Genomic DNA, 27,500 nt, shown 5'->3' on the forward strand with positions numbered 1-27,500 from the left:
TGTATCTTGTCTCTGTGTTAATAAATGTATTTTGTCTCTGTGTTAAAAAAACGTGCTGCGTTTCAGTAAAGTAAATTTGAAGCGAATTTTTTTACACTTTTTAAGCCAGGAAAGCCCCACTGAGTCAAAGGTTTTTGTAGGGTCCTGCCAAGTGTTTGCAGTAGGGGGCGATGTTGCTACACCAAATCGGACGATACGAAGGGAGAGATTGAGGCCTAGTTCTAGGCTTTAGGCCTAGCTGTAGGCTTTAGGGCGCTGTGAGTTAATTTTTATTTAAATGTTTTAATGATTTATGTAAAAGCTTTAAATGTAAATGTTTCTATTTAAAAACATGAGGGAATGTAACATTGCTAAACATAACTCCCTTTCACACACGCGGGGGTACGATACGAAGGGAGAGTTTCAGGCCTAGTTCTAGGCTTTAGGCCTAGCTCTAGGCTTTAGGGCGCTGTGAGTTTTTTTTTTTATTAATTTCAAAGTTTTAATTAACAGCTATCTCAGGGAATAAGGGAATGTTACGTGTCATGCCAAGTGTTTGCAGTAAGGGGGCGATGTTGTTACCAGGATAGCGTCACTGAGTCTAAAGGTTTTTGTAGGGTCATGCCAAGTGTTTGCAGTAGGGGGCGATGTTGATACACGGACGGACGGACGAACGGACAGTCGGACGGACGGACGGACGGACACATTAATCTATTGGTGGTCTGGTCCACTTCGTTCCTACCAGTATAATGGGTGTATATAATGTGTGATGTTGGTTTATAATGTGTTTGTTGTGTGTATATAATGTGTGTATGTAGTGTATAGGGGGTGTGTATGTTGTGTATAATGTGTGTATGTTGTGTATATAATGTGCGATGTTGTGTATATAATGTGTGTATGTTCTGTATATAATGGTGTATGTTGTGTTTATAATGTGTGTATTGTGTATACAGTGATACCTCGGTTCACGAACGCTTCTGTTCACGAACAACTCGGTTCACGAACAGAAAAGTTCATAGAATATGCTCCGGTTCACGAACTCCGCTTCGGTTCACGAACAGGAGCCACGGCCATTTTAATGCTATTTCCAGGCTGTCACATGGTCTTGACTTCCTGTAGGAAGATCGTGGAGAGAAGAAGAGCGCAGAAAGAAGTACTGTGAGTACTGTGAAGACACTTTCAGTGACTTTTTGCTTTTTGGTGTGCTTTTTAGCACATACAGTACTGTACTGTACTACTGTACTGTACTGTACAATACTTACTGAAGTAATCTCAAGCAAGGTTAGTGTTCTCTCTTTATACATTACTATACTGTACAGTACTAATGTGTATTGTAATTTGTTTCATATTTTTGTGCTTCAAAAACTAAAAAGAAGGTCAGAACGGATTAACCGGATTTACATTGAAACCTATGGGAAAATGTGCCTCGGTTCACGACCAATTCGGTTCGCGACCAGAGTCAGTTCACGAATTAAGTTCGTGAACCGAGGTATCACTGTATAATGTGTGTATTTTGGGTATATAAAGTGTGTATATTGTGTACATGCTGTTCATGTTATGTACGTGTGCATATTGTGTATATGGTGTGCACGTTGTGCATATAATGTATATCGTGTACATGTTGTGTATAGTGTATACATTGTGTACATGGTGTACATGTTGTGTATAGTGGTATACATTGTGTATATTGTGTATAGTTGTGCACGTTGTGTACGTTGTGTACCTGCAGAAGCGACGCCGCCCGTGGTGGCTGGGACGTCGTGCGTCTGCTGTGCGCTCGCCCTCATCACGGTGGCCTCGTCCCTCCTCTACAGGTGACGTGGGGTAGTGTAGCAGGTAGTGTAGCAGGTAGTGTAGTAGTAGTGTAGTGTGTAGTGTAGTAGTAGTAGTGTAGTAGTAGTGTAGTAGGTAGTGTAGTAGTAGTGTAGTAGTAGTGTAGTAGGTAGTGTAGTGTAGTAGGTAGTGTAGTAGTAGTGTAGTAGTAGGTAGTGTAGTAGTAGTTTAGTAGTAGTGTAGTAGGTAGTGTAGTAGGTAGTGTAGTAGTAGTGTAGTGTAGTAGTGTAGTAGTAGGGTAGTGTAGTAGTAGTTTAGTAGTAGTGTAGTAGTAGTGTAGTGTAGTAGTATAGTAGTAGTGTAGTGTAGTAGTGTAGTGTAGCAGGTAGTGTAGTAGTAGTGTAGTGTAGTAGTGTAGTAGTAGTGTAGTGTAGTAGGTAGTATAGTAGTGTAGTAGTAGTGTAGTGTAGTAGTGTAGTAGTAGTGTAGTGTAGTAGGTAGTATAGTAGTGTAGTAGTAGGGTAGTAGGTAGTGTAGTAGTAGTGTAGTAGTAGTATTGTGATGTAGTAGGTAGTGTAGTAGTAGTGTAGTGTATTAATAGTAGTGTAGTATTAGTAGTGTAGTAGTAGTTTAGTAGTGTAGTAGGTAGTAGTGTAGTAGTAGTAATAGTGTAGTGTAGTTGGTAGTGTAGTGTAGTAGGTAGTGTAGTAGTAGTAGTGTAGTTGTAGTAGTAGTAGTGGTGTAGTGTAGTAGGTAGTGTAGTAATGTAGTAGGTAGCAGTGTAGTAGTAGTGTAGTAGGTAGTGTAGTAGTAGTGTAGTAGGTAGTGTAGTAGTAATGTAGTAGGTAGTGTAGTAGTGTAGTAGTAGTAGTGTAGTAGTAGTAGTGTAGTAGTAGTAGTGTAGTAGTAGTAGTGTAGTAGGTAGTGTAATAGGTAGTGTAGTAGGTAGTGTAGTAGTAGTGTAGTTGTAGTAGTAGTAGTGTAGTAGGTAGTGTAGTAGGTAGTGTAGTAGTAGTGTAGTAGGTAGTGTAGTAGTGTAGTAGTAGTGTAGTAGGTAGTGTAGTAGTAGCGTAGTAGTGTAGTGTAGTAGTAGTGTAGTAGGTAGTGTAGTAGGTAGTGTAGTAGTGTAGTTGGTAGTGTAGTAGTGTAGTAGGTAGTGTAGTAGTGTAGTAGTAGTGTGTAGTAGGTAGTGTAGTAGTGTAGTAGTAGTGTAGTAGGTAGTGTAGTAGGTAGTGTAGTAGTAGTGTAGTAGGTAGTGTAGTAGTGTAGTAGTAGTGTAGTAGGTAGTGTAGTAGTAGCGTAGTAGTGTAGTGTGTAGCGTAGTGTAGTAGTGTAGTGTAGTACACTACTACATGGTGTAGTGTGTAGTAGTAGTAGTAGATAGTGTAGTAGTAGTAGTGTATTAGTGTAGTAGTAGTGTAGTAGTAGTGTAATTTAATAGGTAGTGTAGCGCAGTAGTAGTGTAGTAGGTAGTGTAGTGTAGTAGTGTAGTGGTGTAGTGTAGTAGTGTAGTGTAGTAGGTAGTGTAGTAGTGTACGAGCGTAGCAGTGTAATAGTAGTAGTGTAGTAAGTAGTGTAGTAGTAGTAGTGTAGTGTAGCAGGTAGTGTAGTAGTAGTGTAGTAGGTAGTGTAGTAGTGTAGTAGGTAGTGTAGTAGTGTAGTAGGTAGTGTAGTAGTAGTGTAGTAGGTAGTGTAATAGTGTAGTAGGTAGTGTAGTAGGTAGTGTATTAGTAGTGTAGTAGTGTAGCAGTAGTAGTAGTGTAGTAGTGCAGTTGTGTAGTGTGTAGTGTAGTAAGTAGTCTAGTGTAGTAGGTAGTGTAGTAGTGTAGTAGTAGTGGTAGTAGTAGTGTAGTAGTGTAGTGTAGAAGTGTAGTAGTAGTGTAGTAGTAGTGTAGTGTAGTGTAGTAGGTAGTGTAGAAGTGTAGTAGTAGTTTAGTAGTAGTGTAGTGTAGTAGTGTAGCAGGTAGTGTAGTAGTGTAGTAGGTAGTGTAGAAGTGTAGTAGTAGTATAGTAGTAGTAGTGTAGTGTAGTATTGTAGTAGGTAGTGTAGTAGTGTAGTACTTAGTGTAATATTGTAGTAGGTAGTGTTTTGGGTAGTGTACACTACACTACACACTACACTACACTATACACTACACTATACACTACACTATACTATACACTACTACACTAGACTACTATACAATACACTATACACAACACCACACACTACTACATTACAATACTACACTACACTATACACTACACTATACACTACACACTACACTTCACACTACACTATACACTACACTACACTATACACTACACTATACACTACACACTACACTATACACTACACTACACACTACACTACACACTACACTACACACTACACAATATACTACACTATACACTACACTATACACTACACACTACACTATACACTACACTACACACTACACTACACACTACACTACACACTACACAATATACTACACTATACACTACACTATACACTACACACTACACAACACTACACACTACACTACACTATACACTACACTACACACTACACTATACACTACACTACACACTGTACACTATACACTATACTACACACTACACTACACTATACACTACACTATACACTACTACACTACACACTACACTACACACTACACTACACTATACACTACACTCTATACTACACACTACACTACACACTACACTATACACTACACTACACACTACACTACACTATACACTACATTACACACTACACTATACACTAAACTATACACTACACACTACAAAATACACTACACTATACACTACACTATACACTACACACTACACTATACACTAAACTATACACTACACACTACACTACACACTACACTATACACTACACTACACATTACACTATACACTACACTACACACTACTACACTATACACTACACACTACACTATGCACTACACTACACTATACACTACACTACACACTACACTATACACTACACTATACACTACACTACACACTACACTATACACTACACACTACACTACACACTACTACACTATACACTACACACTACCCACAGGAGGGTGAGGTTGGAGAGCGAGTTGCGCAAGAGGCTGTGGCGTGTTCGCTGGGAGGATGTTGAGCTGCTGGGCGATGGCGCGGAGCGGCTGAGGAGGAGCAAGCTGGCGGCTGGGGAAGACTGGACGCCTCTCCCGTGAGCCACTCAGCATGGAGTCTATAGTGTGTAGTGTAGTGTGTAGTGTAGTGTATAGTGTAGTGTATAGTGTAGTGTATAGTGTTGTGTATAGTGTAGTGTGTAGTGTAGTGTGTGTTGTAGTGTAGTGTGTAGTGTAGTGCGTGTTATAGTGTGTAGTGTAGTGTGTAGTGTAGTGTATAGTGTAGTGTATAGTGCAGTGTAGTGTATAGTGTAGTGTAGTGTATAGTGTAGTGTATAGTGTAGTGTGTAGTGTAGTGTATAGTGTATAGTGTAGTGTATAGTGTAGTGTAGTGTATAGTGTAGTGTGTAGTGCAGTGTGTAGTGTAGTGTATAGTGTAGTGTATAGTGTAGTGTATAGTGTAGTGTGTAGTGTAGTGTGTGTTGTAGTGTAGTGTGTAGTGTAGTGTGTGTTATAGTGTGTAGTGTAGTGTGTAGTGTAGTGTATAGTGTAGTGTATAGTGCAGTGTAGTGTATAGTGTAGTGTAGTGTATAGTGTAGTGTGTAGTGTAGTGTGTAGTGTAGTGTATAGTAGTGTAGTGTATAGTGTAGTGTATAGTAGTGTAGTGTATAGTGTAGTGTATAGTGTAGTGTATAGTGTAGTGTATGGTGTGTAGTGTATAGTGTAGTGTATAGTGTGTAGTGTGTAGTGTAGTGTATATTGTGGTGTGTAGTGTAGTGTGTAGGGTAGTGTATAGTGTAGTGTATAGTGTAGTGTGTAGTGTAGTGTATAGTGTAGTAGTGTATAGTGTAGTGTATAGTGTAGTGTAGTGTATAGTGTAGTATAGTGTAGTGTATAGTGTAGTGTGTAGTGTAGTGTGTAGTGTAGTATAGTGTAGTGTATAGTGTAGTGTATAGTGTAGTGTATAGTGTAGAGTATAGTGTAGTGTGTATTGTATAGTGTAGTGTATAGTGTATGTGTATAGTGTATAGTGTAGTATAGTGTAGTGTATAGTGTAGTGTATAGTGTAGTGTATTGTGTAGTGTATTGTGTAGTGTATAGTGTAGTGTGTAGTGGTAGTGTATAGTGTAGTATAGTGTAGTGTATAGGTGTAGGGTAGTATATAGTGTAGTGTATAGTGTAGTGTAATGTATAGTGTAGGTGTAGTGTAGTGTGTAGTGTAGTGTAGTATGTAGTGTAGTGTATAGTGTAGTGTATAGTGTAGTGTATAGTTTAGTGTATAGTGTGTAGTATAGTGTTAGTGTGTAGTGTATAGTGTAGTGTGTAGTGTAGTGTATGTGTAGTGTATAGTGTAGTGTGTAGTGTAGTGTATAGTGTAGTGTATAGTGTAATGCATAGTGTGTAGTGTAGTGTATAGTGTAGTGTAGTGTGTAGTGTAGTGTATAGTGTAGTTTATAGTGTAGTGTAGTGTATAACGTAGTGTGTAGTGTATAGTGAAGTGTGTAGTGTAGTGTGTAGTGTATGGTGTATAGTGTAGTGTAGTGTGTAGTGTATAGTGTAGTTGTGTAGTGTAGTTTATTAGTGTAGTGTGTAGTGTAGTGTATAGTGTAGTGTGTAGTGTAGTGTAAGTGTAGTGTATGGTGTGTAGTGTATAGTGTAGTGTATAGTGTGTAGTGTAGTGTGAGTGTAGTGTATATTGTAGTGTGTAGTGTAGTGTGTAGTGTAGTGTATAGGTAGTGTATCGTGTAGTGTGTAGTGTAGTGTGTAGTGTATAGTGTAGTAGTGTATAGTGTAGTGTATAGTGTAGTGTAGTGTATAGTGTAGTATAGTGTAGTGTATAGTGTAGTGTGTAGTGTAGTATTAGTGTAGTGTAGTATAGTGTAGTGTATAGTGTAGTGTATAGTGTAGTGTATAGTGTAGAGTATAGTGTAGGTGTGTAGTGTATAGTGTAGTGTATAGTGTAGTGTATAGTGTAGTATAGTGTAGTGTATAGTGTAGATGTGTAGTGTATAGGTAGTGTAGTGTTAGTGTATAGTGTAGTATAGTGTAGTGTATAGTGTAGGGTAGTATATAGTGTAGTGTATAGTGTAGTGTAATGTCTAGTGTAGTGTGTAGTGTAGTGTGTAGTGTAGTGTAGTATGTAGTGTAGTGTATAGTGTAGTGTATAGTGTAGTGTATAGTTTAGTGTATAGTGTGTAGTATAGTGTATTGTGTAGTGTATAGTGTAGTGTGTAGTGTAGTGTATTGTGTAGGGTATAGTGTAGTGTGTAGTGTAGTGTATAGTGTAGTGTATAGTGTATAGTGTAGTGTATAGTGTAGTGTAGTGTGTAGTGTAGTGTATAGTGTAGTTTATAGTGTAGTGTAGTGTATAACGTAGTGTGTAGTGTATAGTGAAGTGTGTAGTGTAGTGTATGGTGTATAGTGTAGTGTAGTGTGTAGTGTATAGTGTAGTGTGTAGCGTAGTTTATTAGTGTAGTGTATAGTGTAGTGTGTAGTGTAGTGTATAGTGTAGTGTCTAGTGTAGTGTGTAGTGTAGTGTATAGTGTAGTGTGTAGTGTATAGTGTAGTGTAGTGCATAGTGTAGTGTGTAGTGTAGTGTATAGTGTAGTGTGTAGTGTAGTGTATAGTGTAGTGTATAGTGTAGTGTGTAGTGTAGTGTATAGTAGTGTAGTGTATAGTGTAGTGTATAGTAGTGTATAGTGTAGTGTAGTGTATAGTGTAGTGTGTAGTGTAGTGTATAGTGTAGTGTGTAGTGTAGTGTATAGTAGTGTAGTGCATAGTGTAGTGTGTAGTGTAGTGTATAGTGTAGTGTGTAGTGTAGTGTGTAGTGTAGTGTGTAGTGTAGTGTATAGTGTAGTGTAGTGTATAGTAGTGTAGTGTATAGTGTAGTGTATAGTAGTGTATAGTGTAGTGTAGTGTATAGTGTAGTGTATAGTGTAGTGTATAGTGTGTAGTGTATAGTGTAGTGTATAGTGTAATGTGTTGTGTAGTGTGTAGTGTATAGTGTAGTGTATAGTGTAGTGTATAGTGTAGTGTATAGTGTAGTGTAGTATATAGTGTAGTGTATAGTGTAGGGTGTAGTGTATAGTGTAGTGTATAGTGTAGTGTAGTGTATAGTGTAGTGTAGTGTATAGTGTAGTGTATAGTGTAGTGTAGTGTATAGTGTAGTGTATAGTGTTGTGTAGTGTGTAGTGTATAGTGTAGTGTAGTAATCGAGTTGCGTTGTCACTGCAGACGACCTCCCGACGTGGTTCCTTCTGCAGCGTCGAAGGCCCACGGGAGGGGTCCCCCACTGTGGCCTCCTACAAGGTACAGACCCCAGTCACTCACTCACACGTGGTGGTGGTGGTGGTGGTGATGGTGGTGGTAGTGGTGGTAGTGGTAATGGTGTTGGAGGTGATGGTGGTGGTGGTAGTGGTGGTGGTAGTAGTGGTGGTGGTGGTAGTAGTGGTGGTAGTGGTGGTAGTAGTGGTGGTGGTGGTGGTGGTAGTAGTGTTGGTGGTGGTGGTGGTAGTGGTGGAGGTGGTGGTAGTGGTGGTGGTGGTAGTGGTGGTGGTCTTGGTAGTAGTGGTGGTGGTGGTAGTGGTGGAGGTGATGGTGGTGGTGATGGTAGTGGTGGTAGTAGTGGTGGTAGTGGTGGTGGCACAGTAGGGGGCACAGGTGGTGCATCAGCCAGTTGTCTCAGTCATCTCAGTCAGTCGACCCGTGGCACCTGCTGGGTCTGCCCCGTGACCTCCTGCCAGGGGCGTTCGACACTTCACGTGGCCTCAAGGTGCACATGGCCTGGCACAAGCGTCGTGGTGACGTCACCGCCACTTAGTTGCGAATGGCGGTTGTTGTTGTTGGTGGTAGTTGTGGTGGTAGTGGAGGTGGTGGTGGTGATAGTGGTGGTGGAGGTGGTAGTGGTGATAGTGGTGGTAGTGGTGGTAATAGTGGTGGTAGATGTGGTAGTGCTGGTGGTGATAGTGATGGTGATAGTGGTGGTGGTAATGGTGATTCAGGTGGTGGAGATGGTGGTGTGGGTATGGTGGTAATGGTAGTGATAGCGGTGGTGGTGGTAATGGTGATAGTGATGGTAGTGGTGGTGGTAGTGTTGGTAGTGGCGGTTGCAGTGGTGTCAGTGATAGTGGTGGTAGTGTTAGTGGTAAAAGTGGTGGGCTAGTTGAGGTGGTGGTGGTTATAATGTTGGTAGTGGTGGTAGTGGTGGTGGTAGTGGTGGTGTTGATGGTGGTAAAAGCCACTGCGAGTGGCCACGTGGAATGTTCGAACGCTCACCGCGGAGGAGAGGCTGCCACTCCTCTGTCGGGAGCTGGACCGGTACCGCCTGGATCTCTGTTGCATTCAGGAGGTCCGGTGGACTGTTTTAGATGTGTGTAGTGGAGGAGAGGCTGCCACTCCTCTGTCGGGAGCCGGACCAGTACTGCCTGGATCTCTGCGTCATTCAGGAGGTCCCGTGGGACCGGCTCTGGTGCCGGTCACCATGAGGGGTGTGGAAAGTCCTCCAGTCGGTGGCAGGAGAATGCCAATTTGACCAGGGTGTGGCTACTCTTTGGTTCTTATTTCGGTAAAGTCACGTATCAAAAGAAAGTAATACGTTAAATACTAGCATACAACGTTTCGATTGCAACACAAGCAATCATCATCAGGTATAAATGAAATAGAAACACAAATCTAGTATACTTAGAAATGTAATACAACAGAGAGTCGGATAACATAACAGTCAACACCCTATTATGTTATCCGACTCTCTGTTGTATTACATGACATTTCTAAGTCTACTATATTTGTGTTTCTATTTCTTTTATACCTGACGATGATTGCTTGTGTTGCAATCGAAACGTCGTCGTATGCTCGTATTTAATTTATTACTTTCTCTTGATACGTCACTTTACCGAAAGAACCACCAAAGAGTAACTCCTGCAGTCACGAACGCTCCAAATTAAGCAGGGAGTGGCTCTCTGATCCACATAATGTGGAGGGTGGGGGTGGTGGTGGTTGCGGGGCTTGGGAGCGTGGCGGTTCAGGTGTGGCTCCAGCGGTGGAGAGGTTGGTGGAGGATCTGGAGGCAAATATGGAGGACCGGCTGACACTACTGTTTATCCATTGGAACCTCATTTGCCAGTAAAAAATATGTTAATTTTTTTTTTACACTTTTATCTGGCAACAAAACTGAAACCTTTTTTCGTCAGTTTTGCTGCTAGATAGAAGGGTAAAAAACCAATTATCACTGCTGTTTCTCTTTCTGTCTTTCTGTCTCTTTGCTTGTCTCTTTGTCTCTCTCTCTCTGTGTCTGTCTCACTCTTTGTCTCTCTCTCTCTCTCTATGCATCTCTCTCTGTCTTTCTGTATCTGTCTGTCTGTCTCTCTCTCTCTGTCTCTCACTGTCTCTCTGTCTCTGTTTGTCTCTCTATCTATCTCTGTGTCTGTGTCTCTCTCTCTGTGTCTCACTCTGTGTGTGTTTGTGTGTGTCTGTGTGTGTGTCTGTGTGTGTGTGTCTCTGTGTGTGTCTCTGTGTGTGTGTCTTTGTGTGTCTCTGTGCGAAGGGCAACGTGGTGGTGGTGAAGCCCATCCTTAGCAAGAAGATCGACGTCTCCAGGAAGTTGCTGCTCGAGCTGAAGCACGTGAGTGTGTAGTGTATAGTGTAGTGTGTAGTGTAGTGTGTAGTGTAGTGTGTAGTGTATAGTGTAATGTATAGTGCAGTGTGTAGTGTAGTGTATAGTGTAGTGTATAGTGTAGTGTATAGTGTAATGTATAGTGTAGTGTGTAGTGTAGTGTATAGTGTAGTGTATAATGTAGTGTGTAATGTATAATGTAGCGTGTAGTGAAGTGTATAGTGTAGTATGTAGTGTAGTGTATAGTGTAGTGTATAATGTATAATGTAGTGTATAGTGTCGTGTATAGTGTAGTGTATATATATAGTGTAGTGTATAGTGTATAGTATATATGTAGTGCTGAACTTTACGCGGACAACTTATTCCTTTTCTGTGGTCACTTTATTTTGTCCAACTCGGCACATTTCGCCACCATCCTCTAGCGCATCCTCCGCTCCCTCCCTCGCTCGCTCCACCTCCCTCGCTCGCTCCGTATCTCCCGACTCTCCTCTCTGCTTCTCCGTCCCACTCCGACTGTCTCTCGTTCGGCGTCTTCTACTCCACTGCTACTCCACACTTCTTCTTCTGCTCCGACCGACTCCGTCCAGCTCCCAGGCACAACTTCCCGTCTCGCTCTCACGCTCCCCTATTTATCCCCCTCCTCATGTTGGCGTCATCTGGCCCAACACCATGTGAGACTAGGCTCTAAGGAAAGCTGTCTCGGGTGTGGACCAATCAACTTCAAGGACAGTGCACATACATTATCAGAGTTGTGTGTTTTGTTTGCATTACGACCGCAGGTATTGTGGTCTATGCAAACATGACTCCTTGTAAAAAAGGTGTCAGTTTTGTTGCCAGATAGAAGGGTAAAAAAACAATTATCATATTTTTTACTGGCAAATGAGGTTCCAATGCAATTTGCAATTAATTAACCAGCGTCCCCCCCCCCCCGATACCCACAGCCACCACCATCACCTGCCCCCATTCCCAGACTTAAGGGCGCCATGTTGTCCCTGACAACAGCAATCGGCCAATCACGGCCCTGCATCCCTAATTGCCTAACGGGTCGTCTCCGTCTCAATCGTTGTCCCCCAGCAACAGCGGCCGGACCCGGTACGACCCCACTGCTCCCAGCCCGCACGTGTTGACAATTACCCCCCTTGGCGAGCGTTAAAACACCGCATATAGTAGTGTGTAGTGTAGTGTGTAGTGTAGTGTGTAGTAGTGTATTGTAGTGTATAGTAGTGTAGTGTATAGTGAAGTGTATAGTAGTGTATTGTAGTGTATAGGGTAGTGTATAGTGTAGTGTATAGTAGTGTATTGTAGTGTATAGTGTAGTGTATAGTAGTGTATTGTAGTGTATAGTGTAGTATATAGTGAAGTGTATAGTAGTGTATTGTAGTGTATAGTGTAGTGTATAGTGAAGTGTATAGTAGTGTATTGTAGTGTATAGTGTAGTGTATAGTGTAGTGTATAGTAGTGTATTGTAGTGTATAGCGTAGTGTGTAGTGTAGTGTATTGTTTAGTAGTGTGTATAGTGTAGTGTATAGTAGTGTATAGGGTAGTGTATAGTGTAGTATGTAGTGTAGAGAATATTGTAGTATTTAGTATAGTGTATAGTAATGTATTGTAGTGTATAGGGTAGTGTGTAGTGTATTGTTTAGTAGTGTGTAAAGTGTGGTGTATAGTAGTGTAGTGTATAGTGTATAGTAGTGTATAGTGTAGTGTATAGTAGTGTAGTGTATAGTGTAGTGTTTAGTAGTGTAGTGTATAGTGTAGTTAATTGTATAGTGTAGTGTGTAGTGTATAGTGTGGTGTATAGTAGTGTAGTGTATAGTGTAGTGTGCAGTAGTGTTTAGCAGTGTCAGTAATCTCACACCCCCCCCCTCTCCCCCCCTCTGCCCCCCACGTGGTGTGAAGATGCGCGACCTTCAGAGTGACCACGTGACTCGCTTCGTGGGAGCTTCCCTGCAGCCCCCCCACGCCTTCATCCTCACCGAGTACTGCCCAAGGGGGAGCCTCAAGGTGGGAGCAGGGCCTGGGAGATGTTGACTACCTCGCCTGGTACACAGGAGGTCGTGGGTTCCATGCTGAGATGTTGACTACATCGCCTGGTACACGGGAGGTCGTGGGTTCCATGCTGAGATGTTGACTGCCTCGCCTGGTACACAGGAGGTCGTGGGTTCCATGCTGAGATGTTGACTACATCGCCTGGTACACAGGAGGTCGTGGGTTCCATGCTGAGATGTTGACTGCCTCGCCTGGTACACGGGAGGTCGTGAGTTCAATGCTGAGATGTTGACTACATCGCCTGGTACACAGGAGGTCGTGGGTTCAATGCTGAGATGTTGACTACCTCGCCAGGTACACAGGAGGTCGTGGGTTCCATGTTGACTACCTCGCCTGGTGTACAGGAGGTCGTGGGTTCAATGTTGACTACCTCGCCTGGTGCACAGGAGGTCGTGGGTTCAATGTTGACTACCTCGCCTGGTACACAGGAGGTCGTGGGTTCCATACTGAGATGTTGACTACCTCGCCTGGTACACAGGAGGTCGTGGGTTCCACGCTGAGATGTTGACTACCTCGCCTGGTACGCAGGAGGTCGTGGGTTCAATGCTGAGATGTTGACTACCTCGCCTGGTACGCAGGAGGTCGTGGGTTCAATGCTGAGATGTTGACTACATCGCCTGGTACACAGGAGGTCGTGGGTTCAATGTTGAGATGTTGACTACCTCGCCTGGTGCACAGGAGGTCGTGGGTTCCATGCTGAGATGTTGACTGCCTCGCCTGGTACACAGCAGGTCGTGGGTTCCATGTTGACTGCCTCGCCTGCTGTACAGGAGGTCGTGGGTTCAATGTTGACTACCTCGCCTGGTGCACAGGAGGTCGTGGGTTCAATGTTGACTACCTCGCCTGGTGTACAGGAGGTCGTGGGTTCAATGTTGACTACCTCGCCTGGTGCACAGGAGGTCGTGGGTTCAATGTTGACTACCTCGCCTGGTGTACAGGAGGTCGTGGGTTCAATGTTGACTACCTCGCCTGGTACACAGGAGGTCGTGGGTTCCATGCTGAGATGTTGACTACCTCGCCTGGTACACAGGAGGTCGTGGGTTCCACGCTGAGATGTTGACTACATCGCCTGGTACGCAGGAGGTCGTGGGTTCAATGCTGAGATGTTGACTACCTCGCCTCGTACGCAGGAGGTCGTTGGTTAAATCCCAGACCCAGACGATGCCTGCTGCTGCTGCTGCTGGTTATGTTTGTAGTCTGTGTCTCTCTCCCCGTGATGGTCGCCGCGTGGATTTGTCTCCGGAAGTAGCTGACTGCTGCTCTCAATATCCACGTGCTGAGCCACTTGGTAGAGCTGCTATCATGTGTGATGGCCTGGTCGCTTATGAGTGGTTGGGTGAATGGGTGAGTGGGAGGCTGAGTGAGTTAGTGAGTGAGAGGCTGAGTGAGTTAGTGAGTGAGAGGCTGAGTGAGATAGTGGCTGAGTGAGTGAGTGAGAGGCTGAGTGAGTTAGTGGCTGAGTGAGTTAGAGACTGAGTGAGTGGCTGAGTGGGTGAGTGGGTGAGTGAGTGGCTGAGTGAGTGAGTGAATGAGTGAGTGAATGAGTGAGTGAATGAGTGGGTGAGTGATTGAATGGGTGAGTGAGTGGTTGTGTGTGTGTATTAGTGTGTGTATTAGTGTGTGTGTGTGTCTGTGTGTTTGTGTGTTCCCGCAGGACATCCTAGAGAACTCGGCCATCTCCCTCGACTGGCTGTTCCGATATTCACTCCTCAACGACATCGTCAAGGTAGCCTCGTGCACCTAGCCTGGCACAGCGCTACACGACACGTGACACCTGCAGGGGCTGACTTGTTACCAGCACCACCACAACCACCACCACCACCACCGCTACTACCACCACTACCACCACCGCTACCACCATCACCACTACCACCACGACAACCACAACCATCACTACCACCACCACCACTACTACTACTACCACCACTACTACCACTACTACCACCACCACTACCCCCACCACAACTACCACCACTACCACCACCGCTACCACCACCACTACCACTACCCCCACCGCTACCACCACCACCACGACAACCACGACCACCACTACCACCACCACTACCACCACCGCTACCACCACCACTACCACTACCCCCACCACAACCACCACCACTACCACTACCACCACCGCTACCACCACCACCACGACAACCACGACCACCACTACCACCACCACTACCACCACCACCACCACCACCACTACCTCCACCACTACCACTACCACAACCACCACCACGACAACCACGACCATCACTACCACCACCACTACCACCACCACTACCACCACCGCTACCACCACCACTACCACTACCACCACCGCTACCACCACCACTACCACTACCCCCACCGCTACCACCACCACCACGACAACCACGACCACCACTACCACCACCACTACCACCACCACCACCACTACCCCCACCATAACCACCACCACTACCACTACCACCACTGCCTCCACCACCACTACCACCACCACCACTACTACTACCACCACCACTACCATCACCACCACCACTACCACCACCACTACCACCACCACCAATCGCTACCACTGCTGTTGTTGGTGGTGGCCACGAGAGGGATTCTACTCGTGGTCTCTGCCGTGGTTCGTGGCGCTGTGGGCATCGGCAGTAGCTGTAGCAGTAGGACACACACACACAGACACACCTACACACACACACAGACACAACAACAACAACAACCGCCATTCGCCACTAAGTGGCGGTGACGTCACCACGATGCTTGTGCCAGGCCAAGTGCACCTTGAGGCCACGTGAAGTGTCGAACGCCCGCTGGCAGGAGGTCACGGGGCAGACCCAGGTGCCACGGGTCGACTGACCGAGATGACCGAGATGACTGGCTGATGCACCACCTGTGCCCCCTACTGTGCCAACTTGCTGTGCTTTAGTCACCCGGCGCTCCGCTCGTTGTTGTGAGCGTCGCTCCTCCGCCCTCCGTTGTTGTTGGAGGGCGACTGCCTCCAACTGCCCAGTAGCGTTCTTCACGAGCCTCCTCCACTGAGGCCGATCTTGACACCGCTGGTACCGGTCATCGGCAAGTCCACTCAGCTCCACGTCCTCCTGTACCACGTCACTCCATCTCTTCTCCAGCCCGTGCCGCGCCCGTCTAGCCCCCCTCGATCCGGCCGAACAAAAGCTGTTTAGGCATGCGGTGGCTGGGCATGCGGGCTACAAGACACACACAGACACACACACACAGACACACACACACAGACACACACACACAGGGACACACACAGACACACACACAGAGACACACACACAGACACACACACACCCACACACACACACAAACACACACACACCCAGAGAGCTCGTCACAGTGTCGCCGCTTGATGCGTTCCTTATCCACGCTCGCTCGAGCACGAATCAGGCTCTGATCTGTCACAGATCGAGCTCTGATCGAGCATGGATCGAGGAACGAACCGAACGTGTGTGTCTGTGTCTGTTTGTGTGTTTGTGTGTGTCTGTGTGTGTCTGTATGTGTGTGTCTGTGTGTGTGTGTCTGTCTGTGTGTCTGTGTGTGTGTGTATCTGTATGTGTGTGTCTCTGTGTGTGTGTCTGTGTCTGTGTGTGTTTCTGTATGCGTGTCTCTGTGTGTGTGTGTCTGTGTGTGTGCTTGTGTGTGTCTGTGTGTGTGTTTGTGTGTGTGTCTCTGTGTGTGTCTGTGTGTGTGTGTATCTGTGTGTGTGTCTGTATGTGTGTCTCTGTGTGTGTGTCTGTGTGTGTCCCTGTGTCTGTGTGTCTGTGTGTGTGTGTCTGTGTGTGTGTGTCTGTGTGTGTCTCTGTGTGTGTGTGTCTGTGTGTGTCTGTCTGTGTGTCTGTGTGTGTCTGTGTGTGTGTGTCTGTGTGTGTGTGTGTCTGTGTGTCTGTGTGTGTGTCTGTGTGTCTGTGTGTCTGTGTGTGTGTCTCTGTGTCTGTGTGTGTGTCTGTGTGTCTCTGTGTGTCTGTGTCTTTGTGTGTGTGTCTGTGTGTGTGTGTCTGTGTCTGTGTGTGTGTCTGTGAGTGTGTGTCTGTGTGTGTGTGTGTCTGTGTGTGTGTGTGTAGGCGATGCAGGTGCTACACGGCAGCGTGATAGTGTCCCACGGCTCTCTGTCGTCCTCCACGTGCGTCGTCAACTCGCGATTCGCCCTCAAGGTGACGGACTACGGCCTGCCCAGCCTGAGGGCCCACAGGCCCAGCCTGAGGGCCCACGGGCCTGGCCTGAAGGCCCACGGGCTCGACCGCCGGGGAGCCAGGGACGCCTACGCCAGTGAGAGACACTCACTGTTCACTCACTGTTCACTCACTGTTCACTTACTACAAAGAGATGCTGTTCACTTACTACAGAGAGACATTCACTGATCTCTGTGTGTGTCTGTGTGTGTGTCTCTTTGTGTGTGTGTCTGTGTGTGTGTGTCTGTGTGTGTCTGTGTGTGTGTGTCTGTGTATCTGTCTGTGTGTGTGTCTGTGTGTGTGTCTCTGTCTGTGTGTCTCTGTGTGTGTGTCTGTGTGTGTATCTGTGTCTGTGTGGGTGTCTCTTTCTGTGTGTCTGTGTGTCTGTGTGTGTGTCTCAGAGTGGCTGTGGACAGCCCCCGAGTTGCTGCGCTCCGAGCGGCCTCCACCGCAGGGCACCCAGCGGGGAGACGTCTACAGCTTCGCCATCATCACACAGGTGACGTCACATCACCATCATCACCACCACCACCATCATCACCATCATCACCATCATCACCACTATCATCACCATCATCATCACCACCATCATCACCATCATCATCACCACCACCACTATCACCATCATCACCATCACCACCATCATCACCATCATCACCATCATCACCACCATCACCACCATCACCATCATCACCATCATCACCACCATCATCACCATCATCATCACCATCATCATCACCACCATCACCACCATCACCACCATCATCATCACCATCATTATCACCACCATCACCATCATCACCATCATCACCATCATCATCACCATCACCACCATCACCACCATCACTACCATCACCACCATCACCACCATCATCATCACCACCATCACCACCATCACCATCATCACAATCATCATCATCACCATCACCATCATCACCACCATCACCACCATCACTACCATCACCACCATCACTACCATCACCACCATCACCGTCATCACCATCACCCAGCGAGGAGATATCTACAGGGGGTCTCTGTGGGTCTCTGAGGGTATCTGTAGGTCTCTGTAGGTCTCTGTAGGTCTCTGTGGGTTTCTGTGGGTCTCTGTAGGTCTCTGTGGGTCTCTGTGGGTCTCTGTGGGTTTCTGTGGGTCTCTGTGGGTTTCTGTGGGTCTCTGTAGATCTCTGTGTGTCTCTGTGTGTTTCTGTAGGTCTTTGTGGGTCTCGATTTAAAGCTTTCGTGACTGCAGGGATTCATCTTCTTGGTTCTTTCGGTAAAGTCACGTAGAAGGGAAGTAATAAAATAATAAAAATACTTCCCTTCTACGTGACTTTACCGAAAGAACCAAGAAGACTTTGTGGGTCTGTGTAGGTCTCTATGGGTCTCCGTGGGTCTGTGTAAGTCTACGTGAGTCTCTATGGGTCTCTATGCATCTATTTGGGTCTCTGTGGGTCTCTGTGAATACTCCATGGGTCTCCGCGGGTCTCTACGGGCGAGCCTACATGTGTGTCTGTGTGTGTGTGTGTCTGTGTGTGTGTGTCTGTATCTGTGTGTGTATGTGTGTATGTGTGTGTCTGTGTGTGTGTCTGTGTGTGTGTGTGTGTCTGTGTGTGTGTGTCTGTGTCTGTGTGTGTCTGTGTGTCTGTGTGTGTGTGTGTCTGTGTGTGTGTGTCTGTGTCTGTGTGTGTCTGTGTGTCTGTGTCTGTGTGTGTGTCTGTGTGTGTGTCTGTGTGTGTCTGTGTGTGTGTCTGTGTGTGTGTCTGTGTGTGTGTGTCCGTGTGTGTGTCTGTGTGTGTGTCTGAATGTGTGTCTGTGTGTGTGTGTCTGTGTGTGTGTCTGTGTGTGTGTGTGTCTGTGTTCTATGTCGATGTGATCTTCACAGGAAGTCGCTCTCCGGCAGGGACCCTTCTACCTGCAAGGGCAGCAGCTGAGCCCCAAAGGTTAAAGAGCAGACAAAGGTCCCCTGTAAAGCCTCCAGCAGGCGATAGGGGGCAAGTGATGTTAGTGGTAGCGAGTTGCCGCACATACAGACACACACACACAGTACACACACAGACACAACAACAACAACAACCTCCATTCACCACTAAGTGGCGGTGACATCACCACGACGCTTGTGCCAGGCCATGTGCACCTTGAGGCCACGTGAAGTGTCGAACGCCCGCTGGCAGGAGGTCACGGGGCAGACCCAGGTGCCACGGGTCGACTGACTGAGATGACCGAGACGACTGGCTGATGCACCACCTGTGCCCCTACTGAACCAACTTGCTGTGCTTTAGCCACCCGGCGCTCCGCTCGTTGTTGTGAGCGTCGCTCCTCCGCCCTCCGTTGTTGTTGGAGGGCGACTGCCTCCAACTGCCCAGTAGCAGCGTCCTTCACGAGCCTCCTCCACAGAGGCCGATCTTGACACCGCTGGTACCAGTGATCGGCAAGTCCACTCAGCACCACATCCCCCTGTACCACATCACTCCATCTCTTCTCTAGCCCGTGCCGCGCCCGTTTACCCCCCTCGATCCTGCCGAATAAAAGCTGTTTAGGCATGCGGTGGCTGGGCATGCGGGCTACATGACCCAGCCAATGCAGCCTTGCCTGCCGGAGGAGCTCACCGATGGGATTAGTGAGTTCCTCACACAACCCAGCCTGGTTAAACCCAGGATGGATCATAGGCAGGCCAGCCTAAATGTTTCTAACCGGCGAAGATGCTCCATTAGGGGGGTCCACGTTTCGCAAGTGTAGAGAAGGGAGGGAATGACTGTGTCCGAGAAGACCTGAAGCTTCGTGCGGAGCGCAGACCAGGTAGCTTCCACAAAGCGTTACGCAGCCGATTAAAAGATAATGCCACTCGACTGATTCGGAGTAAGACCTCTGCTGCTAAACTGTAGCCTGTCATGAGTACACTGCCCAGGTATGGGAAACTCTCCACTCTCTCCACAACTGCCCTATCACCGATTGGGAGTTGTGGGGGTGGAGTGTCCGATGGTACAAAATATCCAGGCAGGTGCTTAGTTTTGGTGGGGCTGATGGTAAGGCCCCACCTCTTAGTGGCACGCTCCAGGTTCAGCAGCAGCGCATCCAACTCCTCCTCTGAGTGAGCAGCAATTATGAGATCATCGGCATACATAACGTGGTTGAGCAATAGGGAGCCATCCCTTGACCACACCCGGGCATCGATCAGCCTCCCATTATATCTGTAGAATGGAAATTCCTCCGCTACAGCTATTGAAGGCTTCATGAACTACGTGGTCAAAATAGATGTTAAATAATGTGGGAGCCAGAGGACATCCCTTTCACACCCCAAGGTGTACAGGGAATGGCTCTGACTCCCGGCCACGTAGTTTTACCCGGGCCTGCTCACCATCATGAAGGTCCTTAATGAGCGTAAGCAGAAGGTCAGGGACTCCAAAAGCACGAAGAACAACCCAGAGCCCAGGCCTACTGATGGTATCATAGGCCTTGACCAGGTCAATGAAGCAGAAATGTGGATCTTGTAGGAATTCCCTACACTTCTGCTGTAGCAGATGGACAGAATATATGGCATCTGTGCAGGACCGCCCTTTCCTGAAACCGCATTGGGGCTCCGCAAGCCTCTCCTCAGCGTGCCTAGCAAGGCGATGTTGAATAATCCTTGCCAGGACCTTTCCCGGCACATTGAGGAGTGAGATGCCCCTGTAGTTGTTACAGTCTGTGTGCGGTCACCCTTCTTAAAGAGGGGGACCACCAGGGCATCCTTCCAGTCCTGCGGAACTCGTCCAGTGGTCCAGACTGTTGTTATCATGTCATGTAGGGCAGTCTGTGCACAAACGCCACCCTCCCTCAGCATTTCACTTGGGAGATCATCTCTGCCCGGTGCCTTTCCTGGTCTCAGACTCCGGATCGCCTTCAGTACTTCCTCAACAGATGGCACCTCAGCCAGCCACTCACACGGGGTGAATTCCTCCTCCAATATTTGAGGCACCGCAGCCTCAGCAGGGTTATCCCCACTTTGTGCCATGATGTTTTCCTGGCTGAGAGATTTCCCCTCCCCCAGGACCTCACAGAAATGCTCAGCAAATCTGCAAACCTCTTCTTGGGGGTCGGAGATTGGATCACGGTTCTTTCCTCTAATGATGGTAATAGGTGTGGCGCTGCAGGTTACTTTTTTGATGGAGATAAATAGTGATTTTTGATCGTGGGCCACTGAGGCAGACTCCATCTCCTCAGCAACCCACAACCACCACCCATCCTTGAAGCGCCTCCCGGCTCTCCGAGCGAAGGTTGCGGTAAGCCTCATTCTCTGATGTGGGATGCTGCAGAAGATTAGAGTGGGCCTTTCGCTTTTTCTCAACAATCCTGAACACCTCCTCTGTCAGCCAGGGTCTCTGCGGAGGTCTGGACCATGTACCGAAAGCAGCCATTGCAGCTGCATGAGCCACAGTCCTAAACCTCGCCCATTTACCCTCGACATCAGGAGGATTGGGGGACGATGCCAACCCCAGCCACAAGCGATGATGAAATTCTCACTTGCAACTTACATCAGCTAGCTGAGACCAGGCCACCTTAGGTTGGAATGGGGTCTTGGGTGTACACCCACCACCGGAGTGGAAGAAAGGCATGCGCATCTTACAGATGACAAGTCGATGGTCAGAGGGCAGATCAGCTCCACGGTAGGTCCTGGTGTCAAGCACATGGGCTCGCATCCGCTTGTCCGTCACTATGTAGTCCAGCAGATGTTCTTGCTTGGACCCGGCATGCATTCATGATGTTGTGTGGATGCGCCGATGCCAGAACAGCGTGTTGGTAATTACAAGCCCATGGGCTGCACAAAAATCTAGCAGCCTCCTACCGTTGTTATTGAGCTGATCTGACCCATGCCTTCCAATCACTCCAGACCAGGTGCCAGCATCATGACCAACTCGGGCATTGAAGTCACCCAACAAGATGACTCTATCCCGAGGGGCCACTTTAGCCAGCACCTGTGACAGGTCATCGAAGGCATCTGACTCATCGGCCTTGCCTGCATCCCTCCACGGATGTTCGTCTTCAGTGGGAGCATAAGTAACCACGACCACCACTCCTCACCTCCGGTTGATGGGAATGCGAGCACAAAGTAGCCTTGGGCTTACAGCTTCCCACACCTCACCGCTACGCTCCCACATCCCCTTCATTTTTTTGTTCAGTAGAAGAGCCACTCCCTGTTGTTAAGGCAGTCTCCTGCCCCGAGTAGAGGACTGCCCACCCCTCATGGTGGCAGGAGCCAGAGCCGGTCCACCGGACCTCCTGAATGCCACAGAGATCCAGGCGATACCGGTCCAGCTCCCGACAGAGGAGTTGCAGCCTCTCCTCCGCAGTGAGCATTCGAACATTCCACGTGGCCATCTGTAGTGGCTTTTTGTTGTTTCTGGAGGAGCCTCGAGGGTAAAGATTCAATCTACTGGCTCCGCCAATTGGGGTTTGGCCAGGAGACGTCATAGACGCCTGTCCCCTCGGGACCTCCGGCACAAGCTTATTTATTACATATTTTTCACGTGGGTTTGTGGTAATTTATTGAAGGTGGAGGGGTTACCAGCCCCTCGCACCCGTCCAGAGCTCCAATTTAGCCGCTGTGGTGGTCACCAACGCCCACGGCAGCGTTGCCCGTCCGGCACCATGAGGAGGTAGGGGGTTGTTTTTGCTGGACTACAGACACACAGAGACACACACACACAGGCACACACGCACACAGACACACACACAGTCACACAGACACACAGACACACACAGACACACAGCCTGTTACAGACTGTTGGGGCAAGTGATGTTAGAAAGCAGCGCCTATTTAGTGAGTGGCTGAGTGAGTAGCTAAGTGAGTGGCTGAGTGAGTGAGTGGCTGGGTGAGTGTGTCTGAGTGAGTGTGTGAGTAAGTGAGTGTCTGAGTGAGTAAGTGGCTGAGTGAGTGTCTGAGTGAGTGTCTGAGTAAGTGAGTGGCTGAGTGAGTGGGTGAGTGGCTGAGTGAGTGTCTGAGTGAGTGTCTGAGTGAGTCAGTGACTGAGTGAGTGGCTGAGTGAGTGGCTGAGTGAGTCGGTGGCTGAGTGAGTGCGTGTCTGAGTGAGCGAGTGAGTGGCTGACTGAGTGGCTGAGTGAGTGAGTGTCTGAGTGTCTGAGTGAGTGAGTGTCTGAGTGAGTGAGTGAGTGGCTGAGTGAGTGGCTGAGTGAGTGAATGGCTGAGTGAGTGAATGGCTGGGTGAGTCAGTGAGTGTGTGAGTGAGTGAGTGACTGAGTGTCTGAGTGAGTGAGTGAGTGGCTGAGTGAGTGACTGAGTGAGTGACTGAGTGAGTGACTGAGTAAGTGAGGGTCTAAGTGAGTAAGTGGCTGAATGAGTGTCTGAGTGAGTGAGTTGTCTGAGTGAGCGAGTGAGTGGCTGACTGAGTGGCTGAGTGAGTGAGTGTCTGAGTGTCTGAGTGAGTGAGTGAGTGGCTGAGTGAGTGGCTGAGTGACTGAGTGAGTGAGTGTCTGAGTGAGTGAGTGTCTGAGTGAGTGACTGAGTGTCTGAGTTGAGTGACTGAGTGCGTGATCTCTGCCACATGCACAGAGGTGGTGCTGGAGGTGCAGAGGGAAGGTCGCCAGCCCCCACTGCGCCCTTCTCTGGACCCCGTCGTGTCTGGTGCTGACCCTCTGCCTGAGCTCGCTCGCCTCGCCGCTCGCTGCTGGGACGAGAAGCCGGAGCTGCGGCCGGACTTCAGTGCCATTCGCCAGGCCATGCACAGACTCAACAGGTGCGTGCAGTCAACCAGCCACTCACCCAGCCACTCACTCACTCACTCAGCAACTCAGCCACTCACTCAGCCACTCAGTCACTCAGTCACTCACTCAGCCACTCAGTCACTCACTCAGACACTCACTCACACAGCCACTCACTCAGCCACTCACTCACCCACTCAGCCACTCATCTCTCACCACAGCGGACAGACCTCCAACCTGCTTGACCAGCTGCTGTGTCCCATGACTCAGTACACCGCCACTCACTCACTCACTCGCCCACTAACTCACTCACTCACTAACTCACTAACTCACTCTCTCTCTCACTAACTCACTCTCTCTCACTAACTCACTCACTAACTCACTCACTCACCCATCTCTCACCACCACAGCGGACAGACCTCCAACCTGCTTGACCAGCTGCTGTGCCGCATGACTCAGTACACAGCCACTCTCGAGCAGCTGGTGGAGGAGCGCACAGCGGACTACCTGGAGGAACGGGCCCGGGCCGAGAACATCGTCTACCAGATCCTGCCCCGGTGGGCCGCGTCACTACGTAGTGCATAGTGTAGTGTAGTGGGTAGTGTAGTGGGTAGTGTAGTGTGTAGTGTATAGTGTAGTGGGTAGTGTAGTGTAGTGGGTAAGGTAGTGTAGTAGGTAGTGTAGTGTGTAGTGGGTAGTGTAGTCGGTAGTGTAGTGTAGTGGGTAATGTAGTGTGTAGTGTGTAGTGTAGTGTATAGTGTAGTGTGTAGTGTAGTGTATAGTGTAGTGTAGTGGGTAGTGTAGTGGGTAGTGTAGTGTGTAGTGTAGTGGGTAGTGTTTAGTGTAGTGTGTAGTGTAGTGTGTAGTGTAGTGTAGTGTGTAGTGTAGTGTGTAGTGTAGTGTGTAGTAGGTAGTGTAGTGTGTAGTGTAGTGTGTAGTGTAGTGTGTAGTGTGTAGTGTAGTGTGTAGTGTAGTGGGTAGTGTAGGTATAGTGTAGTGGGTAGTGTTGTGTGTAGTGTAGTGTATAGTGTAGTGTATAGTGTAGTGGGTAGTGTAGTGTAGTGGGTAGTGTATAGTGTAGTGTGTAGTGTAGTGTATAGTGTAGTGTAGTGGGTAGTATAGTGTAGTGTATAGTGTAGTGTATAGTGTAGTGAGTGTATAGTGTAGTGTATAGTGTAGTGTATAGTGTAGTATATAGTGTAGTGTATAGTGTAGTGTATAGTGTAGTGTAGTGTATAGTGTAGTATATAGTGTAGTGTATAGTGTAGTGTATAGTGTAGTGTATAGTGTAGTGTATAGTGTAGTGTATAGTGTAGTGTATAGTGTAGTGTGTTGAGTGTAGTGCAGTGTGTAGTTTAATATATGCCATTGTATGTTGTGCCATAGAGTTGCGTTGAGTTGAGTTGCATTGAGTTGAGTTGCATTAAGTTCCATTGAGCTGAATTGCGTTGCATTCATTTGCAGTGAGTTGCATTGAGTTGCATTGCATTGAGTTGCAGTGAGTTGCATTGAGTTGCATTGAGTTGCACTGAGTTGCATTGAGTTGCGTGTCGTTGCAGCACTGTGGCTGAGCAGCTGAAGAGGGGACAGAGCGTGGTGGCAGAGGCGTTCCACTCCGTCTCAGTCTACCTGAGTGACATCGTCGGCTTCACAGCTCTGTCTGCTGAGAGCACTCCCATGCAGGTGCCTTGAGACACACACAGACACACAGACACACAGACACACACAGAGACACACACACAGTGACACACACACAGAGACACACACACAGAGACACACACACAACAACAACCGCCATTCGCCACTAAGTGGCAGGTGACGTCACCACGATGCTTGTGCCAGGCCAAGTGCACCTTGAGGCCACGTGAAGTGTCGAACGCCCGCTGGTAGGAGGTCACGGGGCAGACCCAGGTGCCACGGGTCGACTGACCGAGATGACCGAGATGACTGGCTGATGCACCACCTGTGCCCCCTACTGTACCAACTTGCTGTGCTTTAGCCACCCGGCGCTCCGCTCGTTGTTGTGAGCGTCGCTCCTCCGCCCTCCGTTGTTGTTGGAGGGCGACTGCCTCCAACTGCTCAGTAGCGTCCTTCACGAGCCTCCTCCACTGAGGCCGATCTTGACACCGCTGGTAAAAGTCATCGGCAAGTCCACTCAGCTCCACGTCCTCCTGTACCACATCACTCCATCTCTTCTCTAGCCCGTGCCGCGCCCGTCTAGCCCCCTCAATCCGGCCGAACAAAAGCTGTTTAGGCATGCGGTGGCTGGGCATGCGGGCTACATGACCCAGCCAACGCAGCCTTGCCTGCCGTAGGAGCTCACTGATGGGACTTTTCCCAGATCTTTCAAGGATTTGTGAGCTCCTCACACAATCCAGCCTGGTTAAACCCAGGATGGATCGTAGGCAGGCCAGCCTAAATGTTTCCAACCGGCGAAGATGCTCCACTAGGGGGGTCCACGTTTCGCAAGCTTAGAGAAGGGAGGGAATGACCGTGGCCGAGAAGACCTGAAGCTTCGTGCGGAGCGACAGACCAGGTAGCTTCCACACAGCGTTACGCAACCGATGAAAAGATATTGCCGCTCGACTGATTCGGAGTGAGACCTCTGCTGATAAACTGGAGCCGGTCATAAGCACACTGCCCAGGTATGGGAAACTCTCCACTCTCTCCACAACTGCCCCATCACCAATTGGGAGTTGTGGGGGTGGAGTGTCCGATGGTACAAAATACCCAGGCAGGTGCTTAGTTTTGGTGGGGCTGATGTTAAGGCCCCACCTCTTAGTGGCACGCTCCAGTCTCAGCAGCAGCGTCTCCAACTCCTCTTCTGAATGAGCAGCTATTACCAAATCATCGGCATACATAACGTGGTTGACCAATAGGGAGCCATCCCTTGATCGCACCCGGGCATCGATCAGCCTCCCATTATATCTGTACCAAATGGAAATTCCCCCAGTACAGCTATTGAAGGCTTCACGAACTACGCGGTCAAAATAGATGTTAAATAATGTGGGAGCCAGAGGACATCCCTGTCGCACCCCAAGGTGTACAGGGAAAGGCTCCGACTCCCGGCCACGTAGTTTTACCCGGGCCCGCTCACCATCATGAAGGTCCTTAATGATCGTGAGCAGAGGGTCAGGGACTCCGAAAGCACGAAGAACAACCCAGAGCCCAGTCCTACTGATGGTATCATAGGCCTTGACCAGGTCAATAAAGCAGAGATGTAGGTCTTTTTGGAATTCCCTACACCTCTGCTGTAGCAGACGGACAGAAAATATGGCATCTGTGCAGGACCGCCCTTTCCTGAAACCGCATTGGGGCTCCGCAAGCCTCTCCTCAGCGTGCCTAGCAAGGCGATGTTGAATAATCCTTGCCAGGACCTTACCCGGCACACTGAGGAGTGAGATGCCCCTGTAGTTGTTACAGTCGGTACGGTCCCCCTTCTTAAAGAGGGGGACCACCAGGGCATCCTTCCAGTCCTGCAGAACCCGACACACACACACACACAGACACACAGGCACACAGGCACACACACAGACACACACACAGACACACACAGAGACACACAGACACACACAGAGACACACACAGAGACACACACACAGAGACACACACACACAGACACACAGAGAGATACACACACAGACACACACAGACACACACAGAGACACACACACAGAGAGACACACACAGAGACACACACACACACAGACACACACACACAGACACACACACAGACACACACACAGACACACACACACAGACACACAGACACACAGAGACACACACACACAGAGACACACACAGAGACACACACAGACACACACAGAGACACACAGACACACACACAGAGACACACAGAGACACACACACACAGACACACACAGACACACACACAGACACACAGAGACACACACAGACACAACAACAACAACCGCCATTCGCCACTAATTGGCGGTGACGTCACCACGACGCTTGTGCCAGGCCAAGTGCACCTTGGGCCACGTGAAGTATCGAACGCCCGCTGGCAGGAGGTCACGGGGCAGACCCAACAGGTGCCACGGGCCGACTGACCGAGATTACCGAGATGAATGG

At 48.2% G+C, this 27,500-nt stretch overlaps 1 protein-coding gene across 1 annotated transcript in view; it reads left to right on the forward strand.

The window, feature by feature from the left end:
- The first annotated feature begins 9,238 nt into the window (after nt 1-9,238).
- LOC133339705 (atrial natriuretic peptide receptor 1-like) overlaps nt 9,239-27,500 on the forward strand; it is a 23,986-nt gene continuing 5,724 nt past the window's right edge. Inside the window, 10 exon segments of the mRNA XM_061547859.1 lie at nt 9,239-9,339; nt 10,371-10,491; nt 12,382-12,486; nt 14,186-14,257; nt 16,605-16,809; nt 17,114-17,211; nt 18,595-18,652; nt 23,260-23,443; nt 23,819-23,965; nt 24,968-25,091. Of these exon segments, the coding sequence (XP_061403843.1) occupies nt 9,239-9,339; nt 10,371-10,491; nt 12,382-12,486; nt 14,186-14,257; nt 16,605-16,809; nt 17,114-17,211; nt 18,595-18,652; nt 23,260-23,443; nt 23,819-23,965; nt 24,968-25,091 (1,215 nt within the window).

This window comes from Lethenteron reissneri, unplaced genomic scaffold (assembly GCF_015708825.2).
Source record: "Lethenteron reissneri isolate LAM-NWPU_2019-01 unplaced genomic scaffold, ASM1570882v1 scaffold_210, whole genome shotgun sequence".
In the NCBI taxonomy this organism is placed as follows: Eukaryota; Metazoa; Chordata; class Hyperoartia; order Petromyzontiformes; family Petromyzontidae; genus Lethenteron; species Lethenteron reissneri.